Here is a 22,416-nt window from a genome sequence, read left to right as displayed (position 1 = left end):
AAGAAATAAGGGGGGGATAGAACATGGGCTGGTAAAAATTTTTAGACTAATGGGCGGGCGGGTTAAATTTAAAACATTAGACGGGCAAATTTATGGTTCAAAAATCCGCCCAATGCGGACCTCTACTATACATTACTAAAATGATTATACAAATTGAAGCAGTTTTTTAATGGCAAATATAGTTCAAAAGTTTTATTTGCTTGTTCATATTAGATCTTGGTTTAATCTTGATCAGTGATCATTTTGAAGAAAACAGATCAATTTAATTTTTTTAAATATTAATTTTTAAAATGTTACATTACCCGATGATCTAGACCGAAACATAGATATGGGTTAGAGAATAGGTATAATAAAGTAAGGGTTAAAAGACAATAGAAGCATCATCACTTGCTATATTGCAGAGAAATTTGCGGATGCCAGCCTCGACACAAAGCAATTAATAACAATATTGCTTATATACCATTAACCTTCGCCAATTGATCTCCTCAATGATAGTTTATATATACCAGATGGTATTGCTTCAATACCCTGTAACGAACTTCCTAACTAAGACTATATTTGTAACATTTCTCGGTTAACGCAAATAATTCGTACTTTGCTTTGGCACATTCCTATATCTAAAAAATATATATTTCTATTTTCAAAATTTAATACGTGCCCATAGTTAATGGCAAACACCCTTGGGAGTCGTAAGTGAAGAAAAATTTATAAATAAAAGCAAAGAGTATAGAAATTTTCTAAAAGATTAGCTAATATTATGAGGGTTAGTTATCTACGACAACAGTAGGATGTTTTTTAGAGATCTGTTCATCTTACTTCCTAATCATCAATTCTTGTATAACCTAACCTAACAAATTTTTAAAAAATATTTATTTAGCTTCTCCTTTTTAGGACAATTTTTCAGTTATCTTCTTTTTTTTTAGCTAATCTTTTAGAAAATTTCTATACTCATTCCTTTTATTTAAAAATTTTTCTTTTGTATACAATATTTAATAATTTTTAATATTAATTTTTCAATCATGTTTTCCAAATTATAATATTTGAAACTTCGTTTAAAAAGGGGTTTGGCTCCGGTTTATAAATTTAACATGGGTCCTAGAATTCCGGGTTTTATTCGATTTTTCCAGACACAGTTGAGGTAATCAATCTTTAAAGTATCTAGACAGAAAATAAACTCCTAAAATTCATCACACAATAACAGAGTCTTATATGCTCTTCAAAATTAAAATAATTTTTGGCCTCTGTAGATAATTTAAATAAAGATTTTTTTCAAGAATGCACACTTAAACAGAATTTTTTTTCAAATAATTTTTTTGAAAAATACCAAATTTTTTTAGAAAAATTTTTATCCTCTGTTAAAAAATAATTTTTAAATTTGTGATCTTCGATGATTTTTAGATTAAAGCTTTGGGTAAAAAAAATATTCAAAAACGATATTTTTTAAAAATTGCACAAAAATATAATCAAACATAAATGATTTGCACTATTGTTATAAAACATTTCTGGAACCAGATTCGATAAATTGTCTTAATCGGTTCTGATTCCGGATACTAAGATTTGTCTTCTATCCGGTTTCAAATTCTGATTAGTAATAATTTTTTACCGATTATATTGTTTTTATACATGTGTTATTATGTTTCTCTTTATTATACATTTTATAAACCATTTGAATTAGCTTCATCATAGCCTTTATTAAACATAAGTTTTATATTGATGTTTATAAATATTATTATTTTTATCATTTTTTGTTTTTATTGTTGAGATTATTACAAATATTTTTGTTAATCATTTCTTTCTCAAGAATTCAGAATTTATTGAAATATCCAAATAAATTAGATTGTTAATTAATTATTTTCTTTGTTAAAACCCTTGGGATAGAGACTTCAAAGATTATTTCCAACCTTGGAACTTACATAACAACCATGAATTAATAAAGTAAACGCTCGTCAATATTTTTAAGCAACGCTTGCTAATTGTCCATTTTTTATCAGCAAATTCATTCATGGTTTTAGTGGTCATTCTGTATTTGAAATATCGAATTTAGGCATAAAAAAAATTGTCATCAGTATTGATATCTTAAGCATATCGACATATCCCTGAAATTTAATGTTTCTGTCAATGTTGATAACATACATTTTTACTTGTTCCATCTTTATTGTACCAAAAAAAGTTAAAGAGAGGTTCTTGTATTTGTATTCGGTGTCACTTTTTTTAAAACGTAAACTGGCTTCTCAAGTAGAAAAGTAGTAATGCGATATAGATCTTTCTCGATCGAAATGATCAAACTCAACAGCTGATAAGTCCGCTTAATTTCTAATATTCTCTTTATTTTTACTTTTATTAGATAATGAGCAAATTATTTTTGAAATATCTGTCGGATCTTTACCAATTATCGTTAAAATTTCTATATAAATATTTTTTTTAAACTATCGCCAATAGAAAGTAAAAATCTTTAAGGATAATATATTTTTTATATTTAAGAAAATCACTAATTTACCAGTTTTTTTCCATCATGGTATAATGTACCTTTTATTTTAACTACATTACCAAAAAAATCAGAGCCATATAAGATCAATCATTGGTCAATTTTATTTTGTGGGCTCTCTATCAACATGTAATAATTTCTTTAGGGATTATATTTTCATATAAACATCTAACATGGAATGAAAATGTTTGAAATATACGTATGAATTCCACTCCAAATGATAGTATATCAGATGCCCTTTATAGCTTAGAAAAAAAAAATAATTTTAGGGTTAATAAGATATTGAGGCAAAATTATATCATCATAAAAATTATTATTGGTTTGTATATAATAGATGAAGTAATTTTATTTATTCTTATCTATATATATTAAGATATAGTAAAATCCAAAAAACCTTTTTTAAAATAAACATTAAATGAACTAAATTTTAGTCTTACAAATATCAATTCAAATTATGAAAATATGAATGTTACTGAGAATAATAAATGCCCAATAATATATTCAATAAAGACTTCTAGCAATAGTGATTTTATAAATAATACATTCAAAAATTCATACAAATTTATTAATCAGAAAATGTTAAAGATACCTCTGACTAATGATATGAACCTTTATAATGACAAGGAGCTATACTCGCATAAGCATATTCATGGATATATTGAACAGGGTGATGATAATGTAATTAATGATAGAAAATTGACATCATTGGTCCTGGAGACTCCTAAAATTAATTTACAAAATGTTTATGATAGTAATAAAACTTTACTAAAAACAAAATTATCAGGATCATCACATGTTACTCGCCATAATAAGAAAAGTTCTAAAGATTTATCATTACTTGATAACTTAAAAAAGGGTATATATATATATGTATAATTTGAAAGAAATTTAAATATAATATATATTTTCAAACATTATTTTTTAATTCACTTATTATAACAAACATATGATATATAGTATTTTTGGAATGATATTTATATTAAAGTCACTTGAAAATAAGTTTATTTTATATTTTTCTTTCTTTCTGATTAAATATCACAATTAAAAGATTTTAAAACATTTTAAATAATTGAGAAAAAGTTCATGTAATTTTTAAGTGTTTCATTTTTATACCCTATTTTGTAATAAATAGAAATAAATAAATATAAACATCATAAATGTATTAAGCTGACTTCTGAATATTTAAAGTAAATGTTCTAGTTGGGCCAATTTTTTTTTTACACCTATGGATTTTATTTAGGACATATTTTAATTTTGTAGGACTCTAATTTACATCTTGATTTATTAGGAGTTTCATCCATATGTTATTTTATTACTATATATATGGATTCAATAAAATTAACTAAATAGGGTTATGCCAATATTAAATATTGTATTCAAATGTTGAAAAAAAACATCCAATCTATTATTATCATGGTTTTTGTTTTATTATTTTAAATTTTATATTGTTATATATTTTACATAATTTCTCAATAAAATAAATGAATAAACCAAAATTTAATTTACAATGTTTTAAAAAAGAAATGGTATTTTAAAAGGAAGTAGCCATAAATTACATTTTTTTAAATGAGATGCTGATTTTTATTTTAGGGATGAAAAAAAAAGTTATGCACATAATCATTCATAATAATTTGCCAAATATCATCTTGACCATAAAAAACACAAAATTTCAAAGTATTTTTTGCTTTGTTCCTAGGATTGCACAGTTAAATATTTTTTTGTGTAGAATTGATTGATTTTTTTAATGTAAATAAATATTGGATTGGATTAGGGAAAAACTTGTGGATTAGCACAACAAATCTTAAGTTAATTATAGGTATTTCTTTGTTGGATGTTTTTTCTTAGAAAACAAACAAAATAAGGTGATGTTCCTATCAGTAATATTATAACTTTGTTGTGTGATTATAATACCAAAGTTATCCATTCAAAAATGGAGAATATGCTATATGAGAAAATGATGTAAATTTTAAAGGATTAGGATATGAAGGAAATCTCCCCCTAAATAGAAATGATTATAGGGGAAAAAAATGTGATAATCTGGAAGTAATTGATTGTTATTTTTTTTTTAAATCATGTTTCAAAAATTCTTTCTTTGGCTGCTACACTGTTTGCATCAAAAAAATTATTTGCCCTTTTTAATTTTTTTTCTCCAAGTTTTTATTAAATTATATTATCGTCTGCCTTTTTTATTTGAGCCACATTCTTATCTTATAAATATAACTGGACGATGTATACGAAATAGTTCAATGACATTTATAACACAAAATATTTAAACTATCAAAATATTTAAATTATCAAAAAATTTAATTATTAAATGACCTTTTATTAACGCTCAGAAAATCGAACCATAATTTTGTAAATTAAAAAGATATTAGTCGTGTATCATAAAGACGGCGCAGAAATTTTTTAAAAGTAAATTCTTATATTCTTATTCCAATGAGATCGCTCAATATCAATATCTTCGCTCCAGTGGCGTATCCAGGATTTTCTTATAGGGGGGAAATAATTTTTCCCGGCCTTCGGCCGGGTCTTATTTAGCTATTCTATTAAATTATGAATAATTTAATAATAATTATATTTCTATTTTTAACTATTATTTACTAATTCGTGCTTATGGATAGGATATTACAAGCCTCTTTTTTATTATTTCAAGTTAGGTATATTATATTTAATAAAGTTTTTTTAAATGTAAAGGTTTTTTTAAATGTAAAGTTGAAATAAAGTGTAATGTCATTTTTTTTATAAAATTTGCTTTAAAAACTAGCCTCAGCTTAAATTCTCATACAATATAAGTAGAATATACTTTTTTTATTGAAAATACTAATAGTAGTTTAAAATATTGACTAGAAAATAATTAAATTAACAAGTTTTTTTAACTTCTTATCAAATACAAGATTTTTAATTATTTCGTTTGTCGTTGGAACCAAATCTCTGTGTATATTTAACAGAGCTAACCCATTTAGCCGAGATTCAGTACTTCGTATATATGTTTTCAACCTTCTCAAGTTAGAAAAAGTCCTTTCATTCGTACATGTTGTAATAGGCAAACATGCAAGAATATAAAACAACTTCGAAATATTAGGAAATTGAGCCAAGGTTTCTTTACACCGATTGAGCGCATCAATAGCATGCTCAGGTAAAATAGCTAAACGTATAAATATTTGTACCACAATTCGAATTCACTGATTAAATTTATTTCAGTATCAATCTCATAGGAATAAAATTTTTCTAAATATTTAATTTTACCAATAGTGGCATTTGAAAATGAAGAAGGATCTTTGGGTAATAAAACTTGAAGATTGCTAAAGACTTGTTTTTTATCTAAAACCCGTACTTTTATTTGCGATAAAAAAGTATCTAAGAATGGGATGAAAATGGATATTTTATAATATTCTTCAGTTGAGCCAATATTTATCTTCATCTCAATAATGGCCTAGGTGCTAGACGAGGTTTAATTAGTATTATATCATAAAATTTAGCCTTCGATTCAACGTCTAGATAAATATTATGAAAATATTTATCTATATTTATCTACATTCAATCTTATTGTATCTACCTGTTCATGTATATTTTCCGCCAAATCAATAACCTGAACCAAATCTAAATTTGGTTTTTGTAAATTTCTACAAAGTAGTGAGCTAAAAATAATTTATTGATGCAACTAGCAGCAATGATAAACTCTGATTGATCAATTGAATTCAATAATGATATTGCTGCTAACGACACATTACTTTTTTTCATGCTCAGCCTTATTTATAAATTATCGTTTGATTTCAATCTCTTTGACTAAATATTTTTCCATTTTATTAATATTTTTGAATAATATGTTGGAAAATTGATATTTAAATATTTGTAAAATTTTGATTGGTGGGGGGGGGGGGTTCTGGAGGGTGGGGGTAAAATTTTTATTAGCTTAAAATGATATTTATAAAAATAGTCAAATTTGCGATGGGGGGGGAAATTTCCCCCTTTCCCCCCCATTGGTTACGCGCCTGCTTCGTTTATTTAAAAATGTCATCAAAGTAAATCCTAAATACAATTGATCTAACATCGGATATTCTAGATATTGATAGCTCACTGTTCCATATTCTGATACCCGTTTTCAAATTGGATTCCAATGATGATACATGCCACTCAAATGAGAACATTTAAATTAAATGTCCCAAATTAATTATGCTCGAGAGCATATCTGGGAGCCAGTCTAATTATCTAATATTTTGAAAATAATTGTAATCTCAAATATGTATTTTGATAATTCTAATGTTCAAATGCACCTCTCGGAGTATGTACGCTTGTGTTTTGCGTTATAATGCATGATTAAGGGGAAAAATATGTCGACGATCAGGTTAGAATCCTGCTAATGATGTATATACTACTTGATGGCTTATGGTTTGACACGCCGACTAATTGTCTTATAGATCATTGTATAAATAAACACTCGTGTCATTTAATCGAACGAAACCGAAAAATGGCACTAAAGCTGAATTCAAATGTATCTAAGACTTAATATATTTCGAGACACCCTGGTATATTTAAAATAACTATTCTTTTTTCTTTTTCTAAAAATTTTTCCACAATAGATTTGCTCGACCCATCTTCCCAAATTCAGCCTTTCATCATCGAAGCGGCGCACGACAAGTTTGATCGCATCAAGAATAGAAAGAGGTCCAAATTACCCCAAGGCGATCTTCCTATCACGGGCACATTAACTCTCGATAAGCTCCCATTAATTAATCGTTCTCCGAAATCCCTCACGAATAAGGTGAGCACGGATAGCAAGGTTATATCCGCGGAGATGATAACCCCTCCTAATCCTCTCCCTCGGTTAAAATCCGTCAATACGAAGCCCAAATGTCGCAACGCCTTGAAAAGACGAGAGCCCGCCAGGTTCAGGAACCTACCGGTGGGCCTTAATTTAAAAGTGAGTTTTTTTTAAAAAATATATAATTTTTCTTCTACTTTGCGTTTAAAAACATCACCAATAAAGGGTAATTTTTAAACGATCCACAACTAATTTTATGTCAGTTCGTATAATGATTGGCATATTATGGTCTCCCGAATTATTGGTGCGATATGAGGATGTTTATAGTAAAAACAATTAAATCGCGAGGCTCATTACATTGATTGAACGTTTAAAGATTGTAAAAGGTTTAGTTTATTTTAACCTTACCTAAGCTAGCTAGGCCCATTTGACAGATGATGTTAAATTGTGCCACAAATTAGAAATTATTGAAAGCAAAATAATATAATTATTTTAACGAATTTTCGATATATTATATTATATATATATTTTTTAAAGTAGTTTCTGATGCGTTGCTACAAACGTCAATTACCCCTTATTCATGGTTAACGCTACTTTGCCGCGAATTTGCGTTAACTGTGAATGCAGGGTTATGCGTTTTTAATTAGGATTTCAGCCAATCAAATATTGCCTAACCTTCGAGGAAATTTCCTAAAATAAGGAAGAAATGTTTGGACTTCTTTCCATCAAATCTCGAGGTTTAGGTAATATCGGTTAATGACAGAACATCTTGTTTTAGCCCATTTTTTTAAAGAGCGCAATGTTTATTAATCAATATATAATCTTAAATATTTTAAGACCCTGATAAACTTGACCACGTGGCACAGACTCGATAGCCTCGGTCACGATATGAATCCGCTTGTATCGTTGCTGCCTCTTTTGGATAGAGCAGCTTTCGAGACGAAAACAGGTTCTAACCGGCGTAACTTGGAACCGGGCTTAAATCCCCCATCGCCACTTTCGGTCTTGAATAACGAGTTTTTGAGTGCATCCTTATCTGAGTACCACAAACGAAGAAGGTTTTTATCACCCTCAGGTTTATATATATATTTAATTACGTTTTTCTATTGTTAAATTTTACGCTTGTAGAACAGCTATAACCTTAACTGTAGGGTTATTAAAGTATATAGTAATATAGTCTAGTAGAGGCCACGTTGCTTCTTTTTAAAAAAATATCGAAATTACTCTAATTCCCTTATTTTTTTTTAAAAAAAAGGTAACTGTAACATTTACTTTTTTGAATGAGATAACTTATAAGTTATAACTCGCATGAAAAAAAATATTTATTATTAATTTGATTTTTTTTACTTAGTCATCAGAAGCCGATCGATCAAAAGGAAACACCCGATATTAGCCACTTCAAAGAATTTGGATCTAGATTCCAATAAGAACCAGGTAACTGCTACCAATAAAGGTCATAAAAATGATGTTGGCTTGGATAGAGCATCATCTAAACATGTCGGAAGGCCTTGTAAGGGAGAAGGGAGGAGTGTGTCACGGGAATTGCTAGATAATCAAATACTTTGTTCTCCCAAAACTGATTTAAAGGTTAAAATTTAATTTAATTTTTCTTTTTTTTTAACTATTCATTTTGATTTAAAAATGACCCGGCACAAGCTGGGAAGAGGAAAATTCCTTCTGTAGAATCCACGGGGTATTGGAATTTGAATTTTGAATCGTTTAGAGAGCTTATAAATGGCTCTCAACAGTATAATTAGATATTTGAATCCTCAATACATTTCCTATCCTAATACGAACTACTATGTATATAAACTTTTATTAAAACGATGAATATTTAGCAATCACACTCTGTCCATGTCTCGTAACATCCCAAAATTATCTGTCTTATGAAGGGATAAATCATAATTATATTTTATTTTTTATATCGCAGGCCCTGATAAACACGCACGCGTGGGAGAAGCTAGAAAAGTGTGGGCAAAATATGACCCATCTGACATCCCTTCTGCCTTCAACGGATCGAGCGCTATTCGCCGCCGCTCAAAAACCCAAAGATACCATAAACAAGTCTTCGGTCCTAAACAACGCATTCCTAAGCTCATCGTTGGTCCAGTGGAAGTCTAATCGCGCAAGTAAAAAAATGGCCGTTAAAAATTTATTATTTACAAAAAAAGATATGTTTTTCCGAATAAATTCTCATCGGGTATTTAATGAGACAAGGTTTTGGAAAAGTTTCAACTTATCGATTAAAAAGTCAAAAAATTATTTGATGGATGAAACATTTCTTCTCTTGTTTAAAAAAGTTATTTAAAAAATGAAAAATATATTTTTTAAAAATCCGGGCTCGACTATAAAAAATAAAATAAATATTCCGGGCTGGGCTATACCGGAAATGATTTTGAATACCTCTGAAGGTCTTTTACAGGCACGGACTGTGAAATCAAATTAGGGTTCAGGCATTTATGATTGTTTGGTTGCACATATAGACCTAAAGTAGGTTCAGACTCCTTTCAGAAAATTGGTCTCGATTTTGCTTTTGTCATCAAACTCCGCTAAATTGAGTTTAAAATTTTGAGCTCAGATTAGGGATCTCAGCTCTGTTGAAAAGTGATGATTACAACACTTATTATATACCTCCTTTTTTAAAATGCCTCCTTCTTGGTTTAGGACTAGAGGACAAGATCAAGATGTCTCCCAACAACAAGGAACGCCGTTGCCATACTACAACTTCTTTTCCTTCTCAAAAAACGAACTTACCTAATGATCACAAAAATATTGTTGCTCAAGTAACATTTAAAAAATTTGATTCCTTTCCGTTATTTTAATTCTCGAAGGCGCCGAGGGGCGGGGTGGGGTTAGGTAGGTAGGATCACTGTGCCTCCGGAAATTTAAATATTTATATTTCTGCTAGTTTGGAATTTCTACTCAAAAAAAGAGATTAGTTTTATATTTCCACGCGGTTTATAGGTTTTTTAATTAGAAAAGAGTAAAAAAATCTAAAATAATCTATGAAATAAAATCAAACAACATTTTGAATGACGTTTCACTTTTATTACAAGCGATTTCGGGTCTTAGAAATTTTAAAATGACTCCCCTATCTTTAGATAATTTAACAGGAAGGGGTTCTGATTCCTAAACCTTTTGTTCCTGTTCCAAAATGATTTCTATGAAGTTTCGTGCGCCTTAATTTAACGGCTCCTAAGATTTATAAACGTTTTTTCTTGGAGGGCAGAAAAGTACATTCTAATTTAAATATTTCATTTTTGAAGCGTTATTTAAGAAAAAAGTTTACATACTTTTTACAATATTGCGTGTCTTAATTAAAGTAATTGCTTGCAAAATGGAAATAAAACGTTTATCATGAACAAAAAAAAATTGATTTTTTTTTAGATCTCTCTTAAAGAAGTGGATACGTTTTGTAGGGTAGTCATAAAGGATTCGGCAGGGGATCAATTCGCCGAAAACAAGACTTTCGAAGGTTTAACGACGGAAAACGCTTCGCCTTTTAAAGGGACTGATTCCATTGGTGAACAGGGAAGAAGCATGTTTACGCGCAGGCTAAAAAAGTTTATCATATATAATATTATTATCTGTTTTACTTTTTATTTACATTCGAGCATCATTATTTCCCTCTTATAATTTTCGGCCATTTTATTATCATGATATAATGACAATCTACTTACAGTAAAGTTGTTAGAAAATGTATTTGTGGTATTATATTTACTCCTTAATTTTTGTTCAAAGTTTATGATAAATATTTACTAGTTGAATTTTCCAAAACTAATTTTTTGTAAAAAAAATAGCTTTCAACACCTATTTTTTTACATCTAGATTTGATTGGTAAAAGAAAAAAAATGAAAAGCCTTAATTAAGTTGGGATAGTTCTATCTTACTGTGTTGGGAATAAAAAAAACCAGGAACAACCGGTATTTTTTATCGAACCCGAACCTGTAAATAATTTTCTACCCAAACCCGAACTGAACCGCTAAAAATGCTTGTAAACCGGTTCGAACCTCATGTTAAGAAAGTTATGATAAGTCCTAATTGTTTGAAAAATTGATTGATAAGTTATCGGTTAAAGTTTTTTATTATTAATGTTTGTATATTGTTATTATGTGACATTTTTTTAAAAATATTTTTAATTTCCATATTTTATAAAAATATTTGATGAAATAAATATTTTAAAAAAATGTGCCGCTTTCTATATACTTCTATATATAAATTTGTATACAAGAGTTCAAACCGACCCCATATTTTATTTTTTAAAACGAATCTTAACCGTTTAATTCTGAATCCGAACCGATATTCGTTTCGGTGTGGACCCCCTGGTAAAAACAAAAAAAGGTCAAATTTGGACGTATTCTTAAAATAAAAATGACCATTAGTACACAAAATATCGATTACAATTTTTTACATTTTTTTTTAAACCTAACTTCGAAAAAAGGAAATACGACGCCGAGAGACAAAAAGGATGCTTACTAGCAACGACAGATCCCTTTGCCGGGAAAGTGGACGGCAATTTAGGGGAAGAAATCAACATTTCAGACAGCGACCAGGAAAAATGTTCGACATTTTTAATAGGAAATTCTGTCCCTGCACAAAATAGTTCCTCCTACGATAACGACATAGCTATTAAACCACCCTCTAAAAAAGTCCACAAGTCCTGCCGCCCCGCTTCTCATCAACGCCACAATTCTCCTCATATTAGACATACCGATCATAATTACAACGTTTTCAAAGTAAAAAAACCGGTCAAAAGTATTAAAACCCCCGTTAAAAAAATTATGAAAGATGATGACAAAAATCTCGACATCGCGGAAAAGTCGGAAGAAGAAAAGGAAATTGAAATTATTGCCCATATAGAACGTAAAGCTATCGACGAAACGCTTCTTCGGCAGACGTCTCTCCTGACTTTCCCCGATAACATAGTGTCTTCCAATAACGAAACCGACACATATTATTGTAATAGTAATACGGTCTGGAATGGACTCCTTACACCCTCCACCATCTTTATTCCCACGATATCTACCGTTCCGAAGGTTGTTATGGCAAAGCCACCCCAAAACGATAATGATAGCACGTTATTTAGCGATAAAATAGCAAATTTTCAATTCATCATTCCCAAAATTTTATTGTCGCACCACCCCGAGTTGGCAGGGCAAAGCGGTGCCTCGATGGTTAAACTGAAACCTATCCCGACAGTTGACAAGGTTGATTTACCATCGTTGACACCTGTTAAAAGTAAAACGACTAAGAAATCGGCCAGCGACGACAAGAACCCTAAGAAATCTAAATCAAAACCTAAACTCAAGGGCAAGGAATTATCGGCGAAACCTATTTCTACGAATCATGCCAACACCACCAAATCGTACGATTTGCTTAGGGCCATCAAACCTAATTTCATAACGAATACGCTAAACCTTCTCGAGCCGATATCACTAGCCCCGGGAGTTACTAGTTCCCATCCGGCCCACAATGTACCCTCTTACGAAACGCTCCCCATACGCTTAGTTTTCGCGCCCAAACAAAACGTCCTAACTACCGCAAACTCATCTCCGTCAATCATTAGCATTAATAATGGTTCCCTCTCCCACAGTGATAATTCCAATACTGTCCACGGTACTAACGACGCTGTTAGCCACGGACCAAGTTTCTGTGCAAACGGCCCTTCTATCATCACCACCTCCGTCTTTTCAGAAAATAATAAGTCCCGACGCTACACCTACAACAGATCTAACACCGTTTCCTCTCGTCGTTAACAGCAGAAAACCGAATTATTTTGAGACCTTCCTGAACAACCTCAGTCCCGAACTAAGGAGTAATTTCCTTTCCTCCGTGTCCAGCACGCTAATGGAGGACCATTGCAAAGTCTTCGAAATTGTAAAGCCCCACGATGTCAAGAAGACGGCTAAACCTTTATCGACCGACAGCCTTATAATACCACCTGGAGGTTTTTTAATGGATGCAAACGAGATGATTGTCATTCCTCCTTTATCTTCAGTAAGCCCGATTAATGTAGTTTCTCGGATGAAATCCGATCCAAAAAAGGATAGCCTCGTCAAGCTCAACAAGATAAATAATACCGCTCCAACTACAAAAGTAAATAATATAGCGCCCAAGCCTTTTGGCCCGAATAACCTTTCTCCCTGCCGCCCGGTTATTCACGCCTCCAGAAATCAATGCGCCACTTTAGCCGCCATGATCAAATGCCGTTCCTGCGGGGCTTTCAACCATTCGTCCTGCCTATTTAGCCAAATCAAAACCGCTAATAATTCTGCCGTATCTGTCAGAAGAATTAACGCGTGCTTGAATTGTTCTCAAAGCGTATGACCCTCGAGTCTTCGAATCAATCTGGAAGATAGCTTCAATTTTTTTTAAAAATAAAAACCCCATTTTTTTTCATTTTTTTTTTAAAAAATAAAAAAAATTATTTATTGATAATATATCTTAAAATGATTTATAATAATATTTAATATTTAAAGAAGATTTACAGAAAAAATAACATGGGTAGATTGTTTTTTTTTAAAAAAAATTAATTTATATTATATTTTTTTTAGAATAAAATATAATGTTATATGAGTAATGATGCATGGCGATAAACTTTATTGATTTTTTACGTGTTACGTCATATTAAGCGCACTAGCCCTAAACGTCATATATATAACAGTTATATATACAACAGAGCAACGTTTGGTTCTCTCATGAAAAGCCCCATCAAACTGGGATAAAAGATAGGAAATAATTAAGAGGACCACCCACTGCGCGCAAGAGGTCAAAACCGCTTGCTTAGACGCCCATGGGAAATGAGAGGGGAGGATAAAAGCCCGTGCCCGATTAGATAAAAATTTGATTATGAAAGGGTTAAATTGGTTATGCTAATTTTTACTTTTAATTTATTGTGCGAGCCTAGAAATGAAGATATGGTTAAATAAAATACCAGTACAAATACAATTGCAAGCGTTTATCAATAATACTAGATCCTTATATCCAACTTTGAAGATAATCCTTCATCATACCGGAAAAACCGAACCCCAAGACTTTGAAATAGACATGATTTTTTTTCCCCAATATTATTAAAATATCGGATAACAATTGTAATTTTATCCTTATATATCTTACAATGTGTTATTTTTTTTTCAACTTTAAATCATTTTTGAGCGCGTTTTTAAGAATTTAAAATTCTGATTTTGCCGGAAATGTATATACCGTTATGTTCGGGATACCTACCCTATGAATTTCTGACAATATTTCTACGAACTTCTAAATTTAACATAATTTTTATATTATATTTTTTTTATATAAATTATAAATGACTCAAAGGTAAACAGCAAAATTGTGTACAATTCATAAGTATCCAAATATGACAGAATATATTTCAGGTAAAATCCGATTTTTTCAAATTTAAAAAAAACGCGCTCAAAAAATGATTTGAAAAAATAACACATTGCCGGTAAGAAGATATTGACGCAAACATATAGGAAAAAATTTGACCATAAGTCGGTTCAGTATTTGTATAACCCAAATGGTTTTGTGTTCGAATCCAGTAAGGGTCATTTTTTTTATTCTTAAGCCAACTTGATGGTTCCATCCTTGGGGGGGGGGGTGATATATAGTAGATCGGACTCAACCACGTGATTCCGTCAATATATATATATATGTATATTAAAATAAAATATTTCTTATCGCATTTTAATAAATTTTGGTCGTTGTTTAGCAAGTGGTCTAGCTTCATATATTGTTTCCCATATTATATCGTTAAAAAACGTCAATCATCTTCTTGCCAATTTCTAATCAAATTTTTCGAAATATTTTCCCATTTCAGTTGCTCCTTTCCTCCAATAATTATAAATATTCCACAATAATATTTATTACATTAATATTTTTGGCATCGGAATTCGATATCGACCGATTCCTTGTTATTACCGGTTTTGGCTTTGGTATTCGATAGAACGATACCGTGCTAGTACCGGTTTTGGTGCATATCTACTCATCTTTTGAGCTAAAATTTTTCTGGCAGCCTCTGACCAGTTTAGGGAAGGTTTAAATAGAATTCATAATTTCATTTGAATAATACCATTTAAAAAAGATTTTATTATCTCACCTGTTTCAACACGTGACTAAGCAATGTCGCTACCACATGTGCTTTAGGTGGGGGAGGGGGGTGGAAGGAATTATTTTGCTAAATAAAGTACAGTAAATACTAATTGAAACTGACGGTACATTTATTAAGCTGTAAGCAATGACATTGGCTTGTTGTAGTGGACGCCATTGTAAATGCCTTAAGATTGGTGGTCTTCAATGTTATGCAAACATTTAAATGCATTTTTGATGAAGTAATCATAAGCTTAGGATAGTATATTATATGTTTTTGACATGATTTAATGATAATTTATTTATGAGGATCTTTTTAATAATGTGCTTTGCATGAAAGGAGTCGAAATTCGGTGTTATAGGGTGAAAATTTCGGACACATAAATTTTTATTTATATTGAAGCTTTTAGTATATTATTTATATATATACCAACTATATATATATATACTATTAATTTATCATTATATGAATGCACATTAATGTCATTAATAGACGTGCAAGCCACAAAATGGCGCTACAGATGACTCCCATCTTATGGACACTTTTATAACTGCATTTAATAAATGCATCGCTAATCTACTAGTAAATATATATATCATTGACATATACACACCGATATAAAAAAAAGTCGTTTATTTTTAATCTATAGTTATTCTGTAACAAAATTTAAGTTAATAAATCTGCATCTCAGGCTTAATTTTACCAGCCTTGGCCCGAAATTTTTTTTAAAAAATTAATTTGACCGGTCTGATCTTGAACGAATTAATTTTTGATTTTGTCCTGGAAAAACCCGACTCGGCCCAAAGTCATATGTCCGACCGGCCCGAATGACGCCTTGTTACTTCCAAAAAATTTAATATTATTATCAATTTATTTGACAAAATTAAATAATATTATATTTTAAAAAAATTTAATCCCGGTCCGAAATTCTGAAAAATATTATGGCCCCGACCTGCTTATCGCAAACATTTTACTCTTATCTACGAAATTTTCCGTAAGTAAGCTATTTTTATTCGCGATTTCTCTTCGTAAAATCATGTTGACAGAGTAGATTTAAGATATATTATATATTCGCACCATACATTAATAGACGAGAATTCTTCCAAATGAATAACAAATACTATAGAAAAACGCTATAAATAGCCGGTTTTTATTCGCGATTTCTCTTCGTAAAATCACGTTGACAGAGTAGATTTAAGATATATTCGCACCATACATTAATAGACGAGAATTCTTCCAAATGAATATCAAATACTATAGAAAAACGCTATAAATTGCCAGCAAAAATAAAACGCTAACACTTAAAATATCTAAATTTATTTTGGAAAATTTCCATTTTTGGCTTGCTAAACGTGCCCTCAAACCCTTGAAACACGAACACTAAAATGCTAAAGATGTGAACCCACTTAAAAAGAATAAAATAATATTTTCATTTTTTAATTAACTTTTTAAAAATTATTTTTTACACAAACTGAACAAATATTTTATTTTCCAAAAAAAAAAAATTTTTTTTTATTTTTTATTTGAGCCTGAAGACGGGCGAGTTATTTGAAAATTAATTTCCATGTATAAAAATAAAAGACCAATGTCTATTAATCCTGCACTCACAGTTAGCGCGAATTCGCAGCGTTTTTCGCGCTTGGAATGCTGAGTAAAGGTTTATTTACTTTTAAGCTATAATGCGTGATTGGATTCTCCGTCGGACAGGTTTTTGTTATATGTATTTATCCCCATTTTAAAATATCTAAACAACACGTGATTTATTTATTCAAGTTTTAATCCCAAAATATTTATCGCTTAAAAGCGTATTGAGTGGCCTAGTTGGGATCAGCTATATCGCCAATTGCATAGATCTGAGTTCGAATGAGCGTCAACATGACAGGATATTCACTGAAAGCAACTCCCCCCCCCCGCCAGAAACCTATACCTACCCTACTCAACACATCTTTCGCCGCCTTAGGCTGCTATACTCCCACATTATTAATAGCAAGTTTTTAATTAGAATGCTCCTACATATATTATAAAAATAATTTAAATTACATATACTCTAAAAGGAATATAAAAAGAGTTATTTTTATAGAAGCATTAATTAAATTCCATTTATAATGAATATAGCATATTGTTTGTCATGAATATGAGTTATCTTATAGAATGTCTACCCTTCTAAGTTACATTTTAAGAAGATAGCAGGAAATTATTCAGGAAAAATTAATGAGTATGTCCAATCGATTTATATAATAATAGGTCTATAATTAATTTATAAATTATTATGGTAATATATTATCCACAAATCATCCAAAATAACACTAAATAATTATACTCTACCCCCCCCCCCCCCCACCAATTATCCCCGACAATCTTTTAAAATATTTTGATGCGAACTGTTCCCCCATCCTCACCCCACTTATGTATGCGCTTAGATTAATTTAAATATGTATAATTGTAATTTTTACTGCTTAATAACTAGTGTTGTTAAACGGCTCTAAGTTAAAAAAAAAGACTAACCCAATATTTTAGTCAAAAATGCTTAAGCATTGAGATTTGACTCATAGATTTCAGAAAGGTTTGAACATCTATTAACAAAATTTTCAGGGCTAAAATTTTAATTTAATTGGTTAAATCAAACCGTTTAACAATCACTATTTATGACAATAATGATGATTTTTTTTATATAATTGTGATTTTCTAAGTTTTTATATTATTTTATTGATTCGAAGTTTCGAACAATTAAAAAAATTAAAAATATTTTTAAAATAAATTTTCTGAGCCGAAGAAAAAGTATTATGGAATAAAAAGGGTAACAGGGCGATGACCATGTGTGCCTACCTTTTATCGATTGTTATATATAAAAACTGTTAAAAGAATTCCTAGATGTGATCAATCTGATAAAATGAGATAATGATCCTTTAATAGGATTTTGGCGGACGAGTGGCCGAATTAATAAAAAGAGTGATCTATAGGTGCCCATAAACTTTATTTAAGGAGAGGGTATTAGAAGTGCTCAGGAACTTAATTTCAGAAGAAGGTGTACAGTGGAGTAGAGTTTTGGGCTCTATTGAAAATATTATAAGAATTACCCTCCTCCTTAGAATCTTCGAATCCTTAATTAATAAGAAAATTTATTTCTTCCATCTTAAAAAGTGGGTGAATAAATTATATGAACCAAATAATACCAAATTCTCTAAATCAAGGCTTTGAGCCTGGGTTTTTAAAATAATTTTTGATGGGCTTGGGCCGGGTTTAGAAATTTAATTTTTACTACGGGTCTAGACCGAGCCTTATCAAAATTCTAGGCCACAAAAATTCCTGATTGGAATATTGGGCCCACCAGGTTTCGGAGTATTTCTGCTTTAAATCATTAGCGCGCCTAATTTAGCATTGATCGAAACATTCTCAGCTCTGTAACAGTGAAGGTTTTCACCCTCTTCACTGCCGATTCTTAAAAAACCGCCATCCACACCACCAAGAAGAGAAATTCAATTATTGCTAGAACTCTCCGCAGCCAATATTCAATCAACTTAGGAATACGTAAGTCTTAATTTCGGGGACAATATCAAGCCTAATGACACTTATTCCAGGGAACAGTGGAATCGCGCTAACCTGTTCATGTGTTGATCGAGACACTTTAACCCTCATTGTTTCTGACTCAATCGGTGAGCCAAGGATTTTCAAAGCAATCGGCCAAATAATGTGCTAGGGTGATCCGCAATAAGGTTTTTACCCATATCAACGAATTTAAATGAATTTTTAGGGCACATAGTAGTATATTAATTCCCGGTGCCATAACCTTGAGGCACCTCCTTACGCTCTTCTAACTTAAAAAAAAAATTCTATGAGGAGGTCAGACAAAATGATTCACTTACTCTCGACATCCTATAGGAAGAACAACGTAAATGAAATGGCCCTTATTTAGCCATCCATTTAAGAGAGTCATTATTAATTTTATTGTATCTGCACATCCTTTCCATATAGTATTATAAAAATTTATCTCATTGAGAAACAAATATATCTTAAAAAAATAATTTCTTTGTAGGGTATTATTTTCTTATTTTATTAATAGTTTTTTTTTTAAAAAAAATGTCTTTTAACCAAAGGTTCATGTTACCCCACCTTCCCTCACCCCATCTTATATTTATCGTTTAGTATAATATTTCTATTATTTTTCTTTATCATATGAGTATATCCCATCCCTTTCCTATGGTTTATCATTTAAGAAATTTTTAAACTATTACCTTGATTTTTAGCTAACTAACACACACACACCAAACACCCCCCACCCCCCTTCCCACCCATAGTTTAGAGTTTAATAATTATTCTCAAAGATAATTAATTTTTTTATGAACTGTTACCCTATTCTCTTCTCTTCTCTTCTCTTCTCTTCTCTTCTCTTCTCTTCTCTTCTCTTCTCTTCTCTTCTCTTCTCTTCTCTTCTCTTCTCTTCTCTTCTCTTCTCTTCTCTTCTCTTCCTCTACCCATAGTTAAGAGTTTAATAATTATTCTCAAAGATAATTAATTTTCTTATTTTTATCTAACTAACATAAACACCTAAAAAAATACATTTAAATTTTCTAAATTAAACCAATGGTTTTCTTTTTTTTAATTTAAAAAAATATATTTTTTTTAAACATTATTTTTGAACGAAAAATTATGAGGAAAAAGATAATTAAAATTCGAAAAATCACCAAAGTCCCAACTGAACAAATAAATTTTTTCTTTTTAAATTGAGGGGTTATTTATTTCTATTCCTCACTTTAAATATTTTTCTTAACTTAATATTTTAAAAATAAAAATTAAATTTATAAATTTATAAATTATTTTTTTTTAAGAAAAGAAATTCCCCAAAAATTGTTCAATTCTGTTTTTTATTTTTTTTGAAAAAAACACATATTTTTATGATAGTATAAAATAAAACAAACAATGTCTAACCCTTTGAAAATGTTATCCTTAGTTGCCATTTTGATAGCTGCTATATGCCATATAGAAAGTAATGGAAATAATCATATATATATGTATGTTAGAGTCAATGTGTTTTTTTCCGACAAGGCGCAATGTGTTATTTTTACAAACTTCAAATCATTTTTTGAGCGCGGTTTTTTTTTTGTAATTTAAAAATTGGATTTTACCGGAAATATATTTTATCATGTTTGGAAATATCTATCTTACGAATTCTAGAACAATTTTGATGTTAACCTTTGAGTTCACATATAATTTATATATATAAAATATAATGGAAAATCGAATATAAATTATATTAAATATAAAAGCTCCTAGAAATATTGTCCGAAATTCATAGGATAGGGTATTCCAAACATGACGGCACACATTGCCGGTAAAATCAGATTTTTATATTAAAAATAACACATTGCTGAAAAAAAACACAGTTGAACTAATTTATTGTGTAATTTCTTTAAAATAATTTTAGGCGGTATTATAGTTGGCTACGTACCAAATTGGCCTACCCTCGATTTGTCATACGTAGATCCAGAATCGGTAACGCATTTACTTTACGCCTTCGTGGGTATCAAACAAGACGGAAGCGTGGATTATAAGAAAGGTAAAGAAAATTTTTTGTACACGTTTGAGGAATTCTAAAAACAAATACGGACATTTTTGATTATAAAAATAAATATTTCAGAGTTATTGAAGGGGTAGAAATTGTACAGCCCAGGCTCGAACCAGCCCCGCCCAGAATAATTTAATAAAGATTTTTTTAACCCCGCCTGGTTAGGGTGTATTTCCTTTAGGTCTTGGAATATATAATCCAGAAATTTCACATTTTTTAAATTATATTACCCTAAAGGGCAATCTTTCAAATTTAAAAAAAAAAGAAATATAATTTGACCGGAAATTCAATTCCAAGCATGGAAAAAAAAACCTTACCCTAGGAATTTAGGCACAATTTTTCGACGGATGAGTTTCTGGCGTTATTTTGTTTTGAAAACTCATAGTGTTCGAGAATTCCTATATAGATGATGAGTATAACGATTTTGGCCAAATCTAATTTTTTTTCGAGTGATTCCGAATTCTTAAATCCTAGTGGTGTTAAACACCCCGATGTGAGCCAATTTTTTTTAAAAACGGCTAACTCAATATTTTGTCACCCCTCAATAAAAATATTACACAAAACGCTGAATATTTTGCTCATAGATGGCGCAAAGATTCATGGGAACATCTATTAGCGAAATCTCGAGGCTTAGGAAAATATTTTATTCTGACATAAAATATAGAGTCAGCTGTTTTTTTTAAAAAAAATTGGCTTAAATTGGGGCCCTTTAGCAACAATATACCCGATAGAGAATAGATAAAAAAAAATTATAATCTAATTTTGGTTTTGATATTATTTATTTAAAATATTTCTTAAGATCACTTTCAGATGTTAATGGAATTCAAAAATAAAAATTTGGGGATCAAAATATTACCCAGCATTGGTGGGGCCACATATACCTGGATGTTTAAGTAAAATTTTGAAATATTTGAATGAACCACCTTTTTATTTTTGTTGAAAGGAAGGAGGGAAGGAAGGAAGGAAGGAAAAAAGAAAGAAACAGAGAAAGAGACAGAGAAAGAAAGAAAGAAAGAAAAACAAACAAACAAACAAAAAATTTACCTATAAAAGATCCTTTTTATATAAATATTTTTTGGGGGAATTTTAGGTAAAAATTTGATCAAAAAATCAAAGATCCGAAATTTCTGAATATTTTTATTTTTTAAGAACATTACAGTGTGTAACAAGAAATAAAATTTTTTGAACTTTACCATTTTCTTGTAAATATGTATACATTGGTTTTTTTTTCTCTTCGATTATCATAATTTCTTCTCTTTTTTGATAGTTCTTTAGCTTCCCTTGGCCAATTGCAGAAATTTGTTAGCAGCTGCGCACAATTAGTTTCCCAGTATAATTTAGACGGCATCGATATAGATTGGGAATACCCACAAGGAACTGCTCAAAGGACCATATATGCTAATATTTTGAAGGTAAAAATAATAAAGATTAGATTTTAGCACACTTCCCTCATGTCGGGGTGGTTCATTAAAAAATTAATATTTATATATCTTATATTTTGGAGGGAAATGCAAATG

General features: G+C 30.3%; 1 protein-coding gene across 2 annotated transcripts; it reads left to right on the top strand.

Annotated features, from left to right (window-relative positions):
- Positions 1-2,827: 2,827 nt before the first annotated feature.
- LOC135931488 (uncharacterized) lies at positions 2,828-13,004 on the top strand. Of its 2 annotated transcripts, XM_065468629.1 has the most exons (9): positions 2,828-3,008; positions 3,059-3,341; positions 7,066-7,406; positions 8,085-8,322; positions 8,599-8,834; positions 9,178-9,376; positions 9,912-10,030; positions 10,635-10,810; positions 11,689-13,004. In XM_065468629.1, exons 2-9 carry the CDS (start codon positions 3,062-3,064, stop codon positions 13,001-13,003), a joined length of 2,904 nt encoding a protein of 967 aa, XP_065324701.1. In that variant the 5' UTR covers positions 2,828-3,008; positions 3,059-3,061; the 3' UTR covers position 13,004. The 2 variants fall into 2 exon arrangements, with proteins under 2 accessions (XP_065324701.1, XP_065324702.1); XM_065468630.1 differs by lacking the exon at positions 2,828-3,008 and having other exon boundaries at positions 3,035-3,341.
- Positions 13,005-22,416: the final 9,412 nt, after the last annotated feature.

Source organism: Gordionus sp. m RMFG-2023, chromosome 1 (assembly GCF_954871325.1).
Source record: "Gordionus sp. m RMFG-2023 chromosome 1, tfGorSpeb1-WG-v2, whole genome shotgun sequence".
Classification (NCBI taxonomy): Eukaryota; Metazoa; Nematomorpha; class Gordioida; order Chordodea; family Parachordodidae; genus Gordionus; species Gordionus sp. m RMFG-2023.
The sequence above is the reverse complement of the archived record's forward strand: the minus strand, read 5'-3'. Positions and strand labels throughout refer to the sequence as shown.